This window comes from Sturnus vulgaris, chromosome Z, assembly GCF_052056855.1.
Source record: "Sturnus vulgaris isolate bStuVul1 chromosome Z, bStuVul1.hap1, whole genome shotgun sequence".
NCBI lineage: Eukaryota > Metazoa > Chordata > Aves > Passeriformes > Sturnidae > Sturnus > Sturnus vulgaris.
In genome coordinates this window covers 27,881,040-27,897,997 of record NC_142283.1, presented here as the reverse complement: position 1 = coordinate 27,897,997, position 16,958 = coordinate 27,881,040, and the positions used below count along the sequence as shown (strand labels likewise).

The window sequence follows — 16,958 nt, the reverse complement described above, 5'->3', positions numbered from 1 at the left end:
ATTTTTACTCAGCTTCTTAAAAATATCTGGATTTTTATTTCCTCCTTCATTCATTCATTCATTCATTCATTCATTCTTGCATTCATTCTGTTATGTTGTAACAAAGATTTCACAGCCAAAGTGAAGGAGGCTATTTAAAAGATATTCTGTACATCTACCAAATTTTCATAAATGTACTGCCTTCCATGTACACGTTTGTACAAAATCTGTACACTAAAGCAACCCAGCCCTCTGGATGTAACAGAGCCAGCAGAAGCAGATTGTGTTATTGTGTTGCTTTTTCAGAAGCAATACTGGAAATAGCTGTCCATGTGTTGCCAGATGAAGAACTATTTGTTCAGCTGGTGTGAAAATACAGTGCTTATTTTACAAAGCCAGTAGTCTACAGGACAGCAGAATACATATTCTGTAGGACCATGTTAACCATTAACAAAATAATGAACCAGCCTGGGTATACCATCTCAGCTCCCTTTTTGGACAGCAACACCAGTTCACGGAACAGGTAACTTTGGGGTATGGGACCATCAGAGACCACCAGGGGGACCCCCGGCACAGATGAACGCATGTGCAAAAGGTGGGGGAACATGTTACATCTCCAGGAAATTATTATTATTATATGTATGTTCATTCTTGTAAAATCATTGAATATGTATGTAAAATACAGTATATAAAGCAGGAGCTTTTCTGTACTTGATGTGCAAAATTTTGGTGGAGATAACCCTGCAGCATCTGTCACTGTAATAAAGAGTGCTGGCTTCTTAATACTACAGTGGTGTTAGGGAGGAGGTTTTGACCAATTTTGGTAACACCTGCTTGCCTGTGTTCGAAAAAGTCAAGTGGTATATAGCTGACCTCAGTAAAGGTATTTTTCTGTCGTTAATAAAATACTGTGGATTTAGTTTGATTAAGACACTTATTCAACAATGGTAAATATATTAAGATCTCCTTTAGTATAGTTAAATACTGTAGGCTCTGAAAGGGTCACGTTTCAAAAATGTGAAAATACGAAATCACATCTGTAAGCATGTGGACTACATCCTCACTACACTGACTGGACATCAAACCAAGTATATAGAATATTATTGAGCCTGACAGCTCAGAAGAGTTATCTCTTTGGTTGTCATTACTAAAAAATTATTTTTAAAATTATTATTTTTGGCAAACACAGGAAGGGCTGTAAGCTGTTTTGAATACTACAGTATCTATTAAAAATTTTTATAAAATCCTATCTCTATTTTCAAATCCAGCTTCCAAGAATCAATATCCCTTTTCACCTGCTTTTCTAAGGAATATTACTTAGAACAACAATTTTCTGTCTCATCATTTTGTTTTTACATTTTACATTTTAAGCAGTGTAGCATTATGATCTCTAAGCTAATTTTAAGGACACAATCCCTTGACATTCCAAGGAGTCTTTAAACAAAAGAATGGACCTTTGAATAGACAATCAAATCTATTTATTGGTAACCAGGTTAATATAACATAATACAGATTTTGAAAAATAATATTGAAAAGTGTGCTAAGCAGTAAAACGTTTTGTAATGGTTTCAAAGGCAATTGAAAATAATAGAGTCAAATCCTTCTGTAACTCAAGCCGCTCAGGATCTCTCTTCTTCTTTAAAACAATTTAAAAAAAACCCAAACAAACAGTTTTTTACACTGTCTTTAAAACAGTTTTTTCCACTGAGAAATGTTCTATTTTTAAGAAAGGTCTTTTTAACTGCAGAAATTCCAGAAGAGACATGTGGGATATGGAAAATCAGGCTGAAGTCCCTCTTCCACCTAATTCTCTTAGCCTCGTACCTCCTATTGGAGCTGTTCCACTTTGTATAAATAACCGAATACTCACAGGAGTCAGATGTTAGATCAGGGTCTCCAGAACCCAGCATGCGCCTTCTATTCTTTCAACTGGAGTATAATTCTATTTTTGACCCTAAAAGTTACAGAATGCATTTTTACCACTGTTTCTACAAGGCAAAACAACTCCAACAGGGGAAGAAGGAGTTCCATGCTGATAGCTAATGGTATGGAGGTTTGGGGAATTAGTTCAGATGTGGGAGATGCAGATTCAATTCCCTGGAATAAATCAGGAAGTATAAAGATTGTGAGCCTGGATATGCTGTCCCCTAGGTAACTGTTCTAACTACTGGACTATATGCTATTTTTGGTGGCCTTTTCCTCACTCCTTTACACCTAAGAGTAATTTTGAACGTGCTCCAGGGGAAAAGGTTTTGCTTATTACAGTAGTAATTTTCACTTCACTTCCAAAACCAGTTAATTGTTCAGGAAATTGAAACTTGAAAATATTCTGTACAATACTAATGTTAGGTTGCCATCTCTGCATATATGCTTACATGGCTTCTAATGCTTCCAAAGGTAGATTCATAAGGGTTGTTTTCAAGCCTGTACTTATGAACTAAACAGTTGGATCAGATTTTCAGAAGCATAGCAACAGTACTAAGGTGCTCTCTATGGCCTTCCTACAGACACAGCTGTCTAGTCAAGGTTTTCTGCTACCAGATTTTCAGAGAAAAATCCTGGTCTCTGCCTGTATTTTGTATATCTGTATATTTGTATTTGTATATTTGTATATATTTGTATATTTGGATTATTTTGTATTTTATCATAAAATAATAATACGTACACGTGCAAGGATCTTAACAGCACCTGCTTATACATTGAAGGAATTTAGGAATTACAGCTAAAACCAGAACTTTCTAAATGAAGTTGGGTAGATCTGCATTACTGTACAATTTAAACAATCCTATATTTATTTCAGTGAATGAAAAATCTGAATGCTTTTAGTAACTTGGGGCAATTTAGTACAGCCTTAGAAATAATGTGATAATTCTTTTACTTTGCCAAAATTCCATTTGCAGCAAATAAATCTGAAAGTGTTTCTTGTAATTGTAAAAGTATTTTAGCTGAACAGAGTTGTCTGAATTGAATAAGATTTCATGTGGATGCATTTACTTCCTCAGCCACAGGGGTTGCTTGTTTGTTTAAATCAAGAGAGTTAACTAACCACATCTAATTTTACTTTTTGTAACAGTAAATTTTTCAATAGTCTCCGTTGATTTTTTTTTTTAAACTGTGCTCAAGACTCCTAAAACGTATCTATGGTCTACAACATGAAAAGAAGGAAGTTTATGAGCCGTATGACTATCTAAGTACCTAAATAAAATATACAATGTTTCCTATAAAGTAATGCAATCGTTTCTGTAGAAATCCAAAAAGCCTAAGCTGAATGGATTCTATTGAAATATAATATAGGATTCTATATTGACTTTAAGAACTATTATCACCTCCTTGACTAACCCTTAGCTGCCAGCAGATGTTGCCGCAGACCAGTACACACCTAATTGCTCTGTAGAAAGGCCGTTTTCCTACCTCATTGAGCCGGATGATGTGATAAATTTGCCTCAGGTACTCGCTACCACCTGGTTTGTGGCAGATATCCAGGACCATCATGCTTATATTACGTTCAGTGAATTCAAGTCCAATACTTCCTTCCTCTAACGTTGCACCTTTAACTGTGACTGAGGCACTAGAATACAGAAAAGATACAGTTCTAAGTTAAATTTCTAAAAACCAAAATATTAGTACTAACTCAGCTAGAACTACGCTTGACTTACACAAATGCTGTTGTACATATAGCTTTCACATAATACGTTACATAACATTATTATATTAATTTTAATCACCTTAATCGGAAAGATGAACACATAAAACACTCCTTACTCTAAGGATATAGAACTAGCAAATATTTTCATTTCCCGTAGAGAAGTATCTTTGCTACCAGAAATGGCATTTACATTCGATCTCTTGTGCATTTTTCGTTGCCTGTCACAGCACATATTAAAGCCTAATTAACATGTCAGAAAGGTAGCCATTACTCTAAGTATAGGTTAGAAGTTTTAAATTGAAGTAGTTTTCTTTCCACTGGTATATTGTTAACCATTTAAAAGGTACCTATTTGCCACTTGTTGCATTTTTTTGCCCTATATTTGTTTTTTGTATTTGTGTGAAACTTCTACCAATGAAAATCTGAAGGTGAAATTCCCAAATGCCTCCAGAATTGCGCATTCAAATCTCTGATCATTGTCAGACTCTCTGTACGCTAACACAAGTTACTATATTAAGTATTGCTACTGATAAAGTCAAAGAAAGAAAAAGTACTATAATTTTCCATAAATACTAGAGCTGCAACACAGGTATTTGACATGTATATGTCAAGAACCTGAAAGATAAATGAGAATATATTGTCCTACAGACACTATTGAATTAATTTGAAATAAACCAAAAAAGCATTCTCAATTAATAAAAAAAAAATCAATATTTTATTTGTTTAGAAGTAAAACGAAAAACAAAACATCAAAAAACCTCCAAAAACCTGAAAACAAAAGAACAGAGGTTGTAGTTTACTGTTGAAAGTGTGCCATGGTTACAGAATCAGTCCTTCTGAAAGTTGCTGTTTGACCTACAGACTCTCTGAAATGCTGCACAGCTGCTGGACATTAAAACTGATACTGCTTCCACATGCAGTTTCAGAATTTCCTACCGAGCAAATAGTTACAAAATACAAACTATAATTTTGTTCTTTGCTGAATGTAAGTAAGTGATACTATGTTATTATGGTGTACTTTACAGAAAAACTTCAAAGAAATTGATCTTTAAATTAAAGCACACTTAAGGCTGATATTTGATGCCATGTACAGATATAACCTGAATTTCTTGTCAAAATTCTTAGCAACTAACATTGAAAAAGCTAAGGACCTCCGACAAAGGAATGTATCAGTGCCAGCACCCAAATTGTATTCTTTACTGCCCGTTACTGTGCAGGTGAAGCAGATGATTGGATTCAGGCAGCACTATGATTAATGACTTCCTTTCTGGATTTGGGACTGCCTATCAATCATGTCATTAGCAAGAATGTACCCTGAGAGAGGCAGACCTCAGCCAAGGAACAACTGCATTCATCTTAATCTGTATATGCACCCAGCCAGCAAGGTCAGGGTCACCATGATGAAAAACAATAATCTTCAATTCAACAAATTACTTTGCAAAGACAGACATTTCTTTTCTTCTTGGACGTGTGTTTTTTAGAATCTAACGTGACTGTATACAGCTCTGGTGCTGCCATAAAGTGAAGGTTATTTTAATGAATAGTAATACTTTAAGGTAGTACACAAGAAAGGCAGAGTGTAACTGCCGTTTCCTGAGCCTTTCAATGAAGGCTATAGTTTTTGAAATATTCTTTAAAATTAGGTTAATATATATTATTTAGACTTTTTATGTAAGTAGAAATCCTGATAATAATAGCATAACACAAAATCAAGCAAGAATTTTAATTATAAAAACCCACTGCACTTCAAAGACGTTTATATGGCTGTGTAGGTGAGTCCCAAATAAATTTTTGAAATGTACAGGTCTTTGTTTCTTTCATATGTATCTATTAGAAGTCTATAAATATTCACAAATATGAATACATATATGCACATGCATTCAGCTAAATCAGAAAATAATTTTTTTAATGAATGGTTACATATACATACATAACTCCAACTTAGTATATAGTATATAATTACAATATAGTAATTTCATTCATTAAAATCTCCTCTTGAAAGATTGCTTTTAGTTTAGCAATTAAATGGCGACTACGTACTTTAATTGAATATTTGAATTTCAGCTCTAATATATTAGTTTTGTAATTTGCATTTATAATAACATCTCTAGATTTCATATCTCAGGTATTCATAAACGGGATCTCTTTTTTCCCCAGATATTGACTCATAATATTTGAATGAAAACTGGAAAAACAACATTCATATTAGATTTCTAATGCAGAAATGAAACTGAAGACAGGGGAGTCAATTTCATAACTGCATCAAATAGCTACTCACTTGGAGAGTAGGTAATGTATTCTTCATTATCCTAAGCTTAAAATTACCAGGTCTAGTCACAAGCTAGTTCTCTCTTTGGTTGACAGGGTACACATACAGAAACATTTTCCCATATTTACTTTCCACAACCTGATACCTAATTTATAACACAGCATTTTTGTAGTATTTTGCAAAAGAAAATACAGTAGTATATTAACTTAAATTTCTCAGCTTCAGAAGATCAGCAAATTAACTAAAGTTTTAGTTTTTAGAGGTTATCCACAATATTGTCTTCCTATTCTTTTATTTTTAAGAAGTTCCTATTCTCTCAGCAACATTAGAAAATGTAGTATGGGACCATTGTGTCAATTGTATCAATTTACAAATCATCATTATTTTTTTTATTCCACAACTCCTTTACTCATTGGCATCTGGCTTCAATGTTTTACTCCTTGGATTAAATCCTGTAAATTAGAATTAAATGGAAATGTGACGGTAACAAAGGTCAGTGTCAATGAGCGTTTTTGTGACACTAGTACTGCTTACTGCTACCCATATTAACTGACTACTCATAGGAACAGGACACTGTTCCATAAGCACTGCATGAAAACCTTTTCACTGGTGTCACTGACTCCAACTTACAATCACTGTATCTTTTGTTTATATGGACAAATCCTGACATGACAGCAACAACTGCAACCTTCATGAATACTCATTGAAAAAAACCAGCAATCTTACTTTCGGCAGTTACCATTTAATCCAGTAAATCATGTAATTCCAACATATGTAATATTGCAAAGTTGATCAATGGTACTTTTACAGAATGATACATGACTGCAACATTTAAAGAGACTGGACTACAAACACACTGACATGTACACAACTCCTTGAAAAATCACTGTAAAGATCTTAATGTCAAATCTGAAGGAAAAATTGGAATTTTCTCAGAAAGGCACAGCAGGATATTATTCTTGTCCTACGTTTTGATATACCCTATTTGCCTCAGGGTTTGATATGTTTTAGGATAAAGTATGCTTACTTTTTATTTACAGATGAGCACTGAAAGCTTCTCACAGTTCCTCTTAATTTAATCACCAGATTAAAATTAAATTATAAATATATTTAGTAAATGTTCACATTTTGAAAGATATAACAATAGACTTGTCCACATTTTTGGCTCATCATGAAATCTCATCTATGAACACACAGTTCTGATGAAACAACCATGTTTTAGTGCTTCAGCAATGAAGTCAAATTACAAACCCATAGTATAAACCCATCAATATAAGGACTAATTTGTTTCATATAAGATCTCTGCTATCTCTTTTGATTAAAATTAAGCAGTAGCCATAAACATGCCAATAATCCAGTAAAATAAAGAGCAAATAATAGCATTTGAAAAATACTATCTTCTTACCAGTCTATGCTCAATTTTCTTGCCTTCAGCAACTGGCTTTCAATCCAGTTTGGTCTTTTCTGTTCAATGCTTTGTATAATCTTCTGGGTCACTTGCTTAGGACCACTTTTCTGTTTTCCCATAATACTTTCCAAGCACACACGAACTAAACTGAGTTTTTCTTTGCTCCATCTGTCAAGTGTTGCACCTGTTAAAAATTCTGCAGTATTTCCATCCTCAAATATTCGACATATAATTACAATTAAGTTCCAGACAAGGAGACCAGCTTTCTTCAATTCAGCAAAGTTTCTTGACATTTTTCTCTCAGCCAGGAAAAAGAAGTATTTAATTGGGGGAGGCAAACATGCAATCACTGTAGGTAACTTGCTGATTACAATAGATACTGCTTGAGCTGCAAGCCTTGTGAAGCCTTAAAAATAGAAAGAAAAGAGGATATTATTAACATTAACAGTACAGTTCTAACTGTTTCTGAATGTTGTATGATAATTTCTAATTTTCATACTGAAAATGGGTAAAAAGCTCAAGTATTCAACACTGTAGTTTCATTTGTATTATGCTTTCTGCACATAAATCCCACAAAAACTAAACAATTACATGAATTAAAAGCAGAAAACTTAGACTGTGACTCTCTTAGCAATTAGTCCTGCTGTGCACAGTCATTACAGGATTCATGAGAAAGACAGTACTCAGGTATTCTGAATGGTAAAAAGTTGTCTTCAAAACTGTAGTATTTTTTCAACTTCAAAGCTGAAGCATTGCACTTACATACATTTATAATCTCTAGTTTTTTATCAACCCCTTTCTTTGTTCAAAATGACAAAACTTCAGTTTATCATCTTTCATATAAGCATCTAGATATCACTGCATTTTAAAGAACCCATTTAAAAAGTAGCTATAAAAATAACTACAAAGAAATTATGCTGCTCAAAACACAAGATATACCTAAAATGAAAAATATAGGAAGAGGTGTCAAGATTTAAAAAAGCACCAATCTGCAAACAATCTCCAAATTTAAGAAAACCCTGTGTCATTCACCTGCATTCCAAATGTTTTTATTTTATTAAAAAAAGAAACCATATCTGTTCTAGATATCACACATAAAAATTTAAATTGTCTTGAAGCCTGTAGTCTTACCTCTCAGCTTGCATATCAGTTCACACATAGCAATTAGCCTAAAATAGCCATACAAAAGTTCTAGATTAAAATAAGAGTGCAGTGAAGATGTATGAAAAAAGAGAATGGATTTATGCCCTGGCTCAGCCACAATCCACATACTCAAAACTCAGTGCCACAATATACTAGAGTATTGAAAACAATCAGGTAATATTTTGGTGGCAATAATTTATCATGAAATGTTTCCAAAAGTTTTCCTTCTGAGCCATGATGTGAAATGACAGATGCTTTAGGCACTGTGGGTTACGAAAATGCCAGAAATCAGCTTTACATCTAATCACCTTTAAAACACCTCGTGTTCTGTATGATTTCTTTCTTTCTTTACGTTTCAACAACCAAGCAGTAGCATATTCCATAACAGTTTCAGTGCTTTTTTTATTCAAGCATAAATTGCTGTGTTGTAAAGTTGGGATGAATGACAATCCTGAATGAAAAGATGATAATGAAAAGGAAAACTGTTTACAGCCATTGAGGCCAAAGTATAGGCATTATTCTTCATTTTGTTTTGAATCCCATCTGACTACTGCCAGATGCTGAAAACATCTTCAGTACTATTATTATCAATACTACAATACTGATTATTTTGAAAACCTTGTTTGTATATCTATGGGTGTAAGGCTCAAGAAAGAATAATTGAATTTTAATGCAAAGTACTTAAAAAATCCCCAAATCACCACGAGATGTTTGGAAATAGTTTGTTCATTATCAAGCTACAATACACAAAATTTAACTGCCCAGTTTTGGAGTAAAGGAGTAACGGATTTAAAAGCTCTTACGAGAAGGTTATAGGATGTGTTCTATACATATATAAATATTATGTATAAATTTCACCTACATTTCCCAGATTCTTTTCTCTTCATTTCCCGAGGAGTATAATTCCATTCCTTTGGAACAGTTTTCAGTAAACTTTCAGGAACTATTTGCTTGTGCTGGTATGTTCCATAGTTTTCTGTTGCCTCCCATGAATGCATCAAAGAAATTATCTGTTTCACTATACCCTTGACTGAATTAATCAAAGTCAACTTCAAGCATCTGATCACTTCTGGCTCCGACTCACCACAACTGGAAACTTCAGAAGGAAAAATTATTAACTATTCAGTAAGTGTAGTCAGATGTGTAGATCTTTTTCAGAAAGTGTTTTCAGAATTCTTATGGAAAAAGAAGGTAACATTATGATTCATAATAAATTAGACATATTGATCTGTTACAAATTAAGAAAGTGTATAATGCAAAATATATAGCATCTTGGTACCATCTTAATACAGAACTGACAAAAAGAAATCAACTTATTTCCTTCATTCTCATTTCTCTACTGATATATTTATAAAAATTCTATTTAAGCTGATTGATGTTTTCCCTCTTATATGGTATATTTCTATATATTCCTTTTTATATGGTACATTTAAGTACCTGTTAGGTATCAATGAGGTAAACAGATATACCTTTTTTTCTACTTCCTTGTTTTGATAGTATTAATGAAGTTGCATTCATTAGATACCCAAACTGCTATTCTACACACAGTAAAGGAAAAAAAAGATGAAATTTTTGGAAACAAAAATACATACAAATAATAGTCATCAACAGAAACACAGCTTGTCATCAGAGATTGCATGTTCAAAACACACCATCCTAAATATAGTTATTGACATTACAAGTATCAATCTTCTCCACATTCTTAACAGCACTGCAAACTGCACTTTCTCCATTGTCATGGAGCTGCAATTGTCAGGCATAGTGCTGCAGAGCATATCAGAGATTGTCTTTTGACAAGTTAGGTCTTTAGATCCTTTGCTCATACTTTTGCTTCCCTCTACTTTTTGCTGACCTTTGCTGACATGGCCTTTCTGGAAGCTTCTGTGAACCACTTCTCTGTTTATCTTACACGCTAAACTTCTACTTTTAGCAATCCCATTTTTCTCTGAGAAGTACCTGAGTGCTTTTATCATTGTTTTCTATTTTGTGATGCTCTTAATTCCCCTCCTGCATTCTCTCATTTTCATCCTCTTCTTTTGAGCCCTCCTGCTTTTAATCCACAATTTTCAGTATCACCCTTCTGAACCTCACATCTCTTTTCTGGTTGAATACTCTTTTTCCTTGGGGATAGAATTAGTTGCTCTAATTGTAAGGGCAGCTCTCCCTCTCAGTAGAAAATTAAGAGGCTGATGCCTGTTGAGAGCAGAGACTATATGCTCATCAGATTTTTCCCCTCAGTAGGGGAAGTCCTTCCTTCTATTCCATGCTTTGTTACTTTTAAATTGTGGCAAAGATCTGGAGCTGTTAAATGCATAGAGATGAAGAATCTCTACACTAGGTAGAGACCTATCTTCTGCAGCCAGTCTGCTGGTAAGACAAACACATAAGGTCATCAGACACCCTGGTCAATAACACTGCTCTGGAACCTCTCCATTCTTCAAAATTTTCAACACTCCTACCATGGCCTGACTGCACAAAACCCTTCAATAATACTATAATTTTGAAGTAAGCTAACATACTTTCAACTGATTTATTATGGTAAAAATAATACTCACTACACGTCTAAAAATAAATAACATTTAAGATCAGATTTGAAATGCTTATTAATAAATTAAATACCTGTCATATTGTATAAGCAGTTCCAGAGCAGCTCTTTTTCCATGTAGGACTCAAAAGCAATGCCAAGAGATTTGGGTGACAAAGTGCAGTAAGACAATACTGTGAAGATAGTTTCAATCAGAGTAGGCTGTTTGTTATTTTCCTGTTCCAAGAGAGAACTTTGTTCATCATAGTTTAATGCTTCCTTTCCTTCAAAATAAACAAAAACATGGTTCCAATAATTTCCAAGTAATTCAAGGTCTCAGTAATAGATAGTATAATTAAAACAAACTGCAAAGTGTATGAATAATATTTCAAACAATAACACTTACAGATACTGAAGTCTGATCTTTCTCTGCCTAATGACAGTTGACTGTCTTCCTGAATTATGCATAGCCAATAAAAAAGAGACTCAAGCATGTTTTCAAACTATGGAATACGCCTATTTAATTCAAAATTAAATTGAAATTGATTGTAATTGGAAATTGATTATTTATTATTTATTATTTCTTTTTATTTATTATTATTTATTTCTTGATTAATCAGAACTAAACTGCACAATCATGGTCAAAAAGGCATTACTGCTTAACTCCTCTTCCCTATATAATAGTCATATAAAATAATAAAATCCTATTTAGATATAAAAAATTATGAAAAGTAGCAACTCAATATTCCCCAAAATGCGCTGGCTTTGTTTTTCAGTGTAACATGAAATTCAGAATAAAACAGTTCCACAAAACAAAATCCCAGCCCTGCTAAGATACAGATTTTAAAGACAAGTAGTGGTTATCACAGAGTTCAGTGATAATTTCTTACAAACATTTACAAATGTTTCTGATAATCATTATAACACAATCTCCCAGCTGAAGGATAAGGATGTGTCTAAAACACCAGGAATCAATGCAATGCAATGACTTTGACTTGTGCTAATGTTGAAGACCTGAGCTTCACATTTGTTGTTAAATATGCTTCCAATGTTAACAACCATGAAAAACGCCCAGAGTCATAACCTGTTAATACTCTTAATTTAAATTTCAGCTTGCACAAACAATGGTTTCTGTAAAAAATATTTAGATAAAATTATACTGTAAAATGTCATTGCTTTCTGCCAGTTTGGTTGTCTTTACCTTTAGCAACCTATGGAAGAGAAAGGCCATAATGGAAAATCATTGCTTTGAATCCATCTTTGAATGATTTGAGAACTAAAAAAATCTCATTTTACTTTCTTCTGAATTCCTACAACCTAATTCATATAATACTGTAAATCATTCAGTCTAGGTAGTATGCAACCTTAGAAACAGAGGATGTAGAAAGCTGAAAAACATGATCAGTGATTTCATAACCCACGAACTGTGTTGTCTCTTTTTTTCCCAAGGCAGCAGACAGATCAGCAAGAAGACAGTTCTTTAATTAGCTTCCTTTTTCCTATGAGCTGAGTGAGCTGACACATATTGTTTTCAATGCCAGATGCTTCTAAGTGAAGAATCAAATTGATTCCACTTATTCACTCAAACCAGAGATATGTATGACAAAGAAATAACCATCAAAGCAGAAAAAGAAGTTCAAATGATGAGATGAAAATATGAACTCTCATTCTATTACTGTAAGTATTTATTTTTAAAATTAATTTAACCAAATTCTAGAGAGAGGTTTGCTAACATTTCAAGTACTATGTAAACAGTCTTTGCAGTACATGATGAGAAATCAATTTGTTTAAAGGTGCTTATGACTTGAAATGAAGCCTAAATTTGTTTTATGACCATGTCACATGGAAAGTTTGAGTCACAACTTACCAATAAATTTTGTAATCAATTAGTACTACCAACAGATTTAGACAGAGAGAAAGGAGCATAAAAGAATTTTGTAGAAAGGGCTACACATACATCTTGTTATAACTACTGTATAATGCAACTCTTGTGTTTTTAAGCAAAGATCTTAATGAATCCACTATTAAATCATTCTGTGGCTAAATGTAACGAGATATGTAATTATTCATCAGCTTTTTCTTGCTTTACCCTGAAGTAAATGCTGTCCTTGTTGTAGGAACAATCTGAAAGCTCAGGTTAAAATGAATTTTCTGATTCATAAGTGGGCATGGATCATAGAATCACAGAATCCTTTGGGTTAGAAGGGACCTTAAAAGATAATGACATTTGAAAAGTTTAGCAAGCAGATTAGTATAGCTGGTTAAATATTATGAATTAGGAGTGTACAGAATGATATGTGCATTTCTCTTGCCTTAGATTTTTTCTTTTACTTTTATTAGCTCACCTGTCATAACATTAAATAATCATCTCAGTTTAAACTCCAATGCAGCCTTCTTGTTAATTATTACATAGAGCAGAATTTATATGATAGGTATTATGCTCACTATCCTGTGATACTTCCCTCTATACATTTCTCCTTTTTTGCACTGACTGCATTTGCATAGCAAAAGCTAATCTGTGAAGGAAACCTAAAGCTCCCACAGGTAGCTCAAAGAAGATGCTTCTTTATTATTTTAGCAAGACTTAGCATTTATAATATGCTAGCTGTTAGTTATTTCCATATAGCATGATGTTCTATGCGCAAAAAAGATACCAAAACATATTAGAATACTGTTGTTTTTAATGAGTATCTCTATAAGAAAATAATGTATTTATTGAATAATAGCTGTGCCCTAACCATTCACAATGAATCATTCTTCCTATGACAAAATAATGCCCTAAACCTCTTGGAATACTACCATGTATTTAAAAAACATAACTTCAGAAAGGCAGACTTACAAGTGCAATTTACCCATATTTCTTTCTTTCAGTAATTTGCCAATATTATCACTCTTTCAGGTGTATCTGTATCTGACTAGTCTAGCCATAAAATTAATCTTGCCAAATACTGACTCTAGACTTCACTCTCCCCAGTTCATCTATACACAACAGCCAAGATATAGTTGGCCATCATGTATAGATACAAGATACAGTATTCTACCTTTTTTAGACCAAAAGAGGTAGACAAAACTCAAATTCATACATGCTGTTTCATTTAGAAAGAGGTATTGAAGATGGAACAAACTATTTCTGATACTGGTCTTTAATTTGCAAAGAGTATAAAACTTCTGCTTTCTTTATTGAATTTAAAGGTTTCTTAAAATCACAGCAACTGATAAGGATATAAAGAATTCAAAAAATATATGCTTTATTTGTTTATAGGATCAAATCCTTCAGCAGGCACTCTGCAGTACACTACATCCTCAGTGCTTCTTCTGTCACCGACTTTTTATCTGTTCCTTTACTGTAGCTGACCTGGTAGATAATTATACTTCTGTTTCAGAGCTACTCTTCCCCAATGACAGCCAAAATCTATTGTAACTCCGAGCATGGCTTCATTTTGACAGAAAGTGTATTATTTTAGTTTTAAATTCTGAGGAGAAATTCTACATCATAGATTCATGGAAGACTCACAGAATACTCTGAGTTGGAAAGGACTCACACAGGTCATCAAGTCCAGCTCTTAAGTAATGGCCCATATGGGGATTAAACCCACAACCTTGTTGCTAACAGCACCATGTTCTAACCAACTAAGCTAATCTCAGGGTCATATTACTCCTATCCTGAATAAAACCCACATCTTAAACCTACCCATTTCAATTTAATACATTCCAAACAATAATAAGCCCTGTATTACCTGCTACCTGTGAATCAAATAAATCCTAAATTCATGACAACTAAAAAGCTCAGCATGGCAAAAAAGCTGTAACAACACTTATATAATCTGCCCATAGACTATTAACATACCAGTAAACTACTTCTGTGGCTATATATGTGATCAGTGCCACAGCATTTTAATTTCATTCAAATCCATTTAGAATTTTTTCTCCCTAAACAATTTATTTTCAACTATTTGAGAAGAAGCTTCCATTAATGAATTTCTGAGTAAGTGGATTCTGTAGAATCTTCTTATCTATGCCCAACAGAAAAAACCCACTATGGTCAGAATACCTCCAGTATTGTTTTTATGGGACAGTACACAGAAAGTGTGACAGCCAAAATTTGAAAAGGCAATATTGAATGTAGTCCTACAGACACATTAGCTCCCTTGTGCTCCTCCATGTATTGAGATAGATACTGAACAGCTTACCTTCTTGAAACTTAGTCTAGAGGTCTGCTGTAACAAGAGGTTCCTATCAGAAATTACTAAGTCTTTGAAAAGATATCCATATGACCTTATATAACAGAAAACAAATCTATCACACATGTATCAGACACTTCGTCAAGAAAAGGTGAATGATTCACAGCTGGAGCCCACTATAGTTCAATTAGGAAAAGCTACTTAGGTTTTCATAAATCCATAAAATCTATTTACTGTTTTCTCTAGCTTATCACTGGAAAATCACCAAATGGAACAGGATACCTGTATTAAGGTCCCTTTTTTACTTATTTTTCAGCTAGAAGTATATCTCTTCAGTACATCTTTCATTAGTTCTGCAGGTACGGAATCCAATAAGCTTACTCGTCAGATGGACCTTTTAAGCAGGTGCCACTTTTAAAGTAATCATCTAACCATGAGGCTACCATGACACAGACTGCTATCATGAAGAGGCTAAGAAAACTTTCAGAGGTACCCACAAGCCTTATATTGGATGATCCACAAATACCTGGAGGAGAGATCTATCTCTGCACAAACATATAAATTACTCTAAGAGATTTACTTCTGCTCTCCTAATGAGAGCAGGGTTACAGATTAACATCCAAGTTTTCTGACCAAAACATGCAAGACTATTTTTCCCCAAAATGGTGTGTGGTTGAGCCATGGGACTAGAAAAATAGCTAGTATTTTCACTTCTCTGACAGATCATGACACAGGATTATTAAAGGAGTCATTAGAAGAAAGTACAACAAAGTACAAGAAAGTATAATGGAAGTACAAGAAGAAAGAATGACCCTCAAGAACTTGAAATAAAAGCGTCAAATTGCTGCAAATTTTAACAATGCCAGAGTTTTGATGGACTCAGTAATTTATGTAAGGCATGTACCTTTTCTTCTGTAATAACTCACTACTGCCACTAACAGTTCAGTCTCCTAAATGAGGTCAATTGGTGAAGTTGCCACTTTTCACTGTTCTTTTAGGGTAATTAAAAAAAACCAGTGGTATTTACTCTTATGTGTCTAACATGTAATTAATTGATTAAAAATTAATTAGTACTTAAAATTTACCGTAAAATGACATATTATATATCATGGTAGCTCGAGAACTGTTTCAAAGAGGGAAAAGAGTTGGAGTGGGGAAAAAAAATCTTCCAGCTCTACAAGTACATTTCCAAGTTCTCTTTCCAGAAAATGGTTAATAAAAGAATGGTCTTAAGAAAACTCTTCATATCTACTAGTGTCTAGAAAGTTGTCTAATGGTGCACCACACAATTATATTTTCTTGGTGGAAATCTTCCCTTCCCCAACCTGCTTATGTATGAAAGGTAACCGATCTCTTAAGCAAAACACATTTATTTGGGTCCAATTTCAGATTTGCAGCCTTAGACTTATTACAGAATATGTGTAAATGTTACTATTAATTCTCATTTCAAAATTTTAGTGGGGCCCAGAATATCATCTAGGTTGAGATGTACAGACTAAACAAAATTATCTTCTAGCAGTGTATTGTGCAAGTCAAAAACATTAGGTGAAACTGCCAATGGTCTGGTCCTGCTGTGAATGCAGTTTTCTTACAGTTTATCTCCACATGTCAATATTCACTTTAAGGTTGCGTGTAGAAAGACAAAATCAATTTCAGTAACAACTGGAGTCTCAAGTTTTTATGGTAATGAATAAGATTCTTTTTAAGATTATCCAGCAACATGTCACATTTTCTATTATTCGTCACCAACTTGATACTACTATCTCTTCTTAAACAAATGCATGAGACTCAAGGACTGACTGAAGATC

General features: G+C 33.6%; 1 protein-coding gene across 6 annotated transcripts in view; it reads right to left on the bottom strand.

Moving 5' to 3' along the window:
- KIAA0825 (KIAA0825 ortholog) overlaps positions 1-16,958 on the bottom strand; it is a 243,702-nt gene that overhangs the window by 115,547 nt on the left and 111,197 nt on the right. For all 6 annotated transcript variants that reach the window (XM_088156364.1, XM_088156363.1, XM_088156359.1 and 3 more), the window contains 4 exons: positions 11,065-11,253; positions 9,308-9,541; positions 7,300-7,708; positions 3,391-3,547 (listed from right to left, as the gene is read on the bottom strand). In XM_088156364.1, coding sequence (XP_088012490.1) covers positions 3,391-3,547; positions 7,300-7,708; positions 9,308-9,541; positions 11,065-11,253 — 989 coding nt within the window. The remainder of the gene's footprint in view (positions 1-3,390; positions 3,548-7,299; positions 7,709-9,307; positions 9,542-11,064; positions 11,254-16,958) is intronic.